The 2,566-nt window shown below is 34.8% G+C and overlaps 1 protein-coding gene across 1 annotated transcript in view; it reads right to left on the bottom strand.

The window, feature by feature from the left end:
- The window catches only part of LOC107557755 (kinesin-like protein KIF1C), a 37,690-nt gene that overhangs the window by 30,469 nt on the left and 4,655 nt on the right, over nucleotides 1–2,566 (bottom strand). The window contains exons 6-8 of the mRNA XM_016241280.1: nucleotides 2,291–2,356; nucleotides 2,030–2,105; nucleotides 131–209 (exon numbers count right to left, since the gene is read on the bottom strand). Of these exons, the coding sequence (XP_016096766.1) occupies nucleotides 131–209; nucleotides 2,030–2,105; nucleotides 2,291–2,356 (221 nt within the window). The remainder of the gene's footprint in view (nucleotides 1–130; nucleotides 210–2,029; nucleotides 2,106–2,290; nucleotides 2,357–2,566) is intronic.

The raw sequence follows: 2,566 nt of genomic DNA on the forward strand, positions 1-2,566 counted from the left end.
CACACACACACACACACTCTCACACACACACACACACACACACACACACACACACACACACACAGTGCTGCTTAAACAGAATGTACAGGACACAGAAAGCTCAATATGGCTCTCTCGGGTGTGTTTTTACCTGAGAGTACCGAGCGTTTCTTCATAATTAATATCTGCGGGGCTCAGAGCAGCAATCATGGCCGTGCGCGAGTTTCCACCTTCAAACACAAACACATAATTAAATCATTCGCAACAAAACCAAAAAGGTCTATTCACACCAAAATGAAAAGCATTTAGTACCCTACTCAACATTACTTTATGTAATTATTAGAGTGAAATATTAATACATCAACAAATTAAAGCTTTGTAGTATTTCTCAATTAGGCAAATAATGTCAAGCAATTATTCAAGTAAACTGTCAGTCAGTAATAGAGAAATAAGCGAAGAGCAGTAGTTCTTTTTCTTCTCGATATTGCTGTTTGATTGATATTAATAACATAATAGAGCGCGACAGGTCTATTAGACCTCATTTTTGGGCACTTGCTCATTCACTACTATACATAAGTTTGGTGTCAGTAAGTTGTTTTTGAAAGAAGTCTCTTCTGCTCACAAAGGTTGCATTTATTTCAACACAAACGGTAATATTGTGAAATATTATTATGATTTAAAATAGCTGTTTTCTATGTGAATATCTGTTAAACTGTAATGTATTTCTGTGATGCACAGCTGTATTTTCAGCATCATTCCTCCAGTCTTCAGTGTCACATGATCTTCAGAAATCAGTATAATATGCTGATCTGCTGCTCGAGAAACATTATTATTATTATCAATGTTGAACACAGTTGTGCTGCCAAATATTGTTGTGGAAACCTAGATATATATTTTTTTTCTGGATTCTTTGATAATTAGAAAGTTCAAAAGAACAGCATTTATTTGAAACAGAAATCTTCTAAAATTTTATACATATCTTTACTGACATTTTTTATCAATTTAATGTCTCTGAGCTGAATAAAATTTTTTCTTTCTTTAAAAATTTTTTTTTTAAATCTTTCTGATCCTGGATTTTAGAACAGTAAAGTATTCAAAACAAATCAACTGTTTACATAAATAAGCATTTTAATAATCCAGGCAACCGAAACTTCCAAAAATCCTTAAAGACGTCATAAAAGTAAACCGCACTTGCTTGATGAGCGAGAACAAACCTCAACGGCTTTTGCAGAAGCTCGAGTGTCTTTATGAATATTTGTGAAGTGTCCAAATTTTGGTTGCATGGATGTGTAATCTTTCAGGTGACACTGAATTTATCTTCATTTGTATTTTGAAGAAATACACGTTTAGAACAACATGAGGGCGAGTCAATGAAGTCCATTTTTAGGTGAACTATCCCTTTAAATATGCTAATTTCCTTAACACTGGAATTCTTTTCATTTTTTTTAATATGTGACCTAGGACCACAAAACTAGTGGTGAAATTTGAAAATCTGGAATCTGAGGGTGCAAAAAAAATCTAAATATTGAGAAAATCATCTTTAAAGTTGTTCAAATTAAGTTCTTAGCAATGCATATTACTAATCAAACATTAAGTTTTGATATATTTAGAGTAGGATATTTACAAAATATCTTCATGGAACATGATCTTTACTTAATATGCTAATGATTTTTGGTATAAAAGAAAAATCAATAATTTTGACCCATACAATGTAATACCCCAGCGACTTAAGACTGCTTTTGTGCTCCAGGGTCACATATCTACATCTTCCAGAAGACACACAGCTGCTATCTGCACGTCTGTATGTTCCCGGAAGCCCACATGAAGAATATGCATCACAAAATTATTTTTCTGTTACCATTTAATCTTGTATTCACAGGCAAGTTAGAGAGCATCTCCAGATTTAACATCACGAGGCGATGTCTGCCAGAAGACTTCATTAATGACTAGTTGGATGTCACATAAACTTCTAGTTGGCTTTGAGAATCAGACCAAACTGGTTTTAGACGCCAGAGAGTCTGTGAACCGGCCTTTGGAGAGCAAGACATACCTAGATTTTCTCTCAACAGCCACGTGAGCACAGAATCTCTGTAGGGAATGAAATCAGAGCGTCTCTTCTTCGAGCCCTGCTGTGGAGGAGAAACATACTGTTACTCTTGACAAAGAACTCTGTATCTGAGACAAAACACTGAAAGACAATTGAAGAGATGAAGACACTGATGAGAAATGAGGTGAAGAACCGAACCGAAGCAGCAGTAAGAAACAAAGGAGAGACGCAACTACTAAAGAAAAGAAAATAAGAAGTTCCTACCATGTCTGCCAGTGCTGAGATGACTTTACCCAGTGTTGTCAGAGATTTGTTAATATTGGCTCCCTCCTGAAAAAGACATGATGCTTTTAAACTTTCTGTTAATGCTTGATAAGATTAATACAACCAAAAGTAAGTTGTCATAATTTACTCCGCACAATGCTTTTCTGGAGCTTTTCAATATAATTCAAGTAACTGTCCAAAATGTACACAAAAAAAAAAGGTTTCCACTCATATATATATATATATACACACACACACACACACACACACACACAC

This window comes from Sinocyclocheilus grahami, unplaced genomic scaffold, assembly GCF_001515645.1.
Source record: "Sinocyclocheilus grahami isolate Dianchi unplaced genomic scaffold, SAMN03320097.WGS_v1.1 scaffold618.1, whole genome shotgun sequence".
NCBI lineage: Eukaryota > Metazoa > Chordata > Actinopteri > Cypriniformes > Cyprinidae > Sinocyclocheilus > Sinocyclocheilus grahami.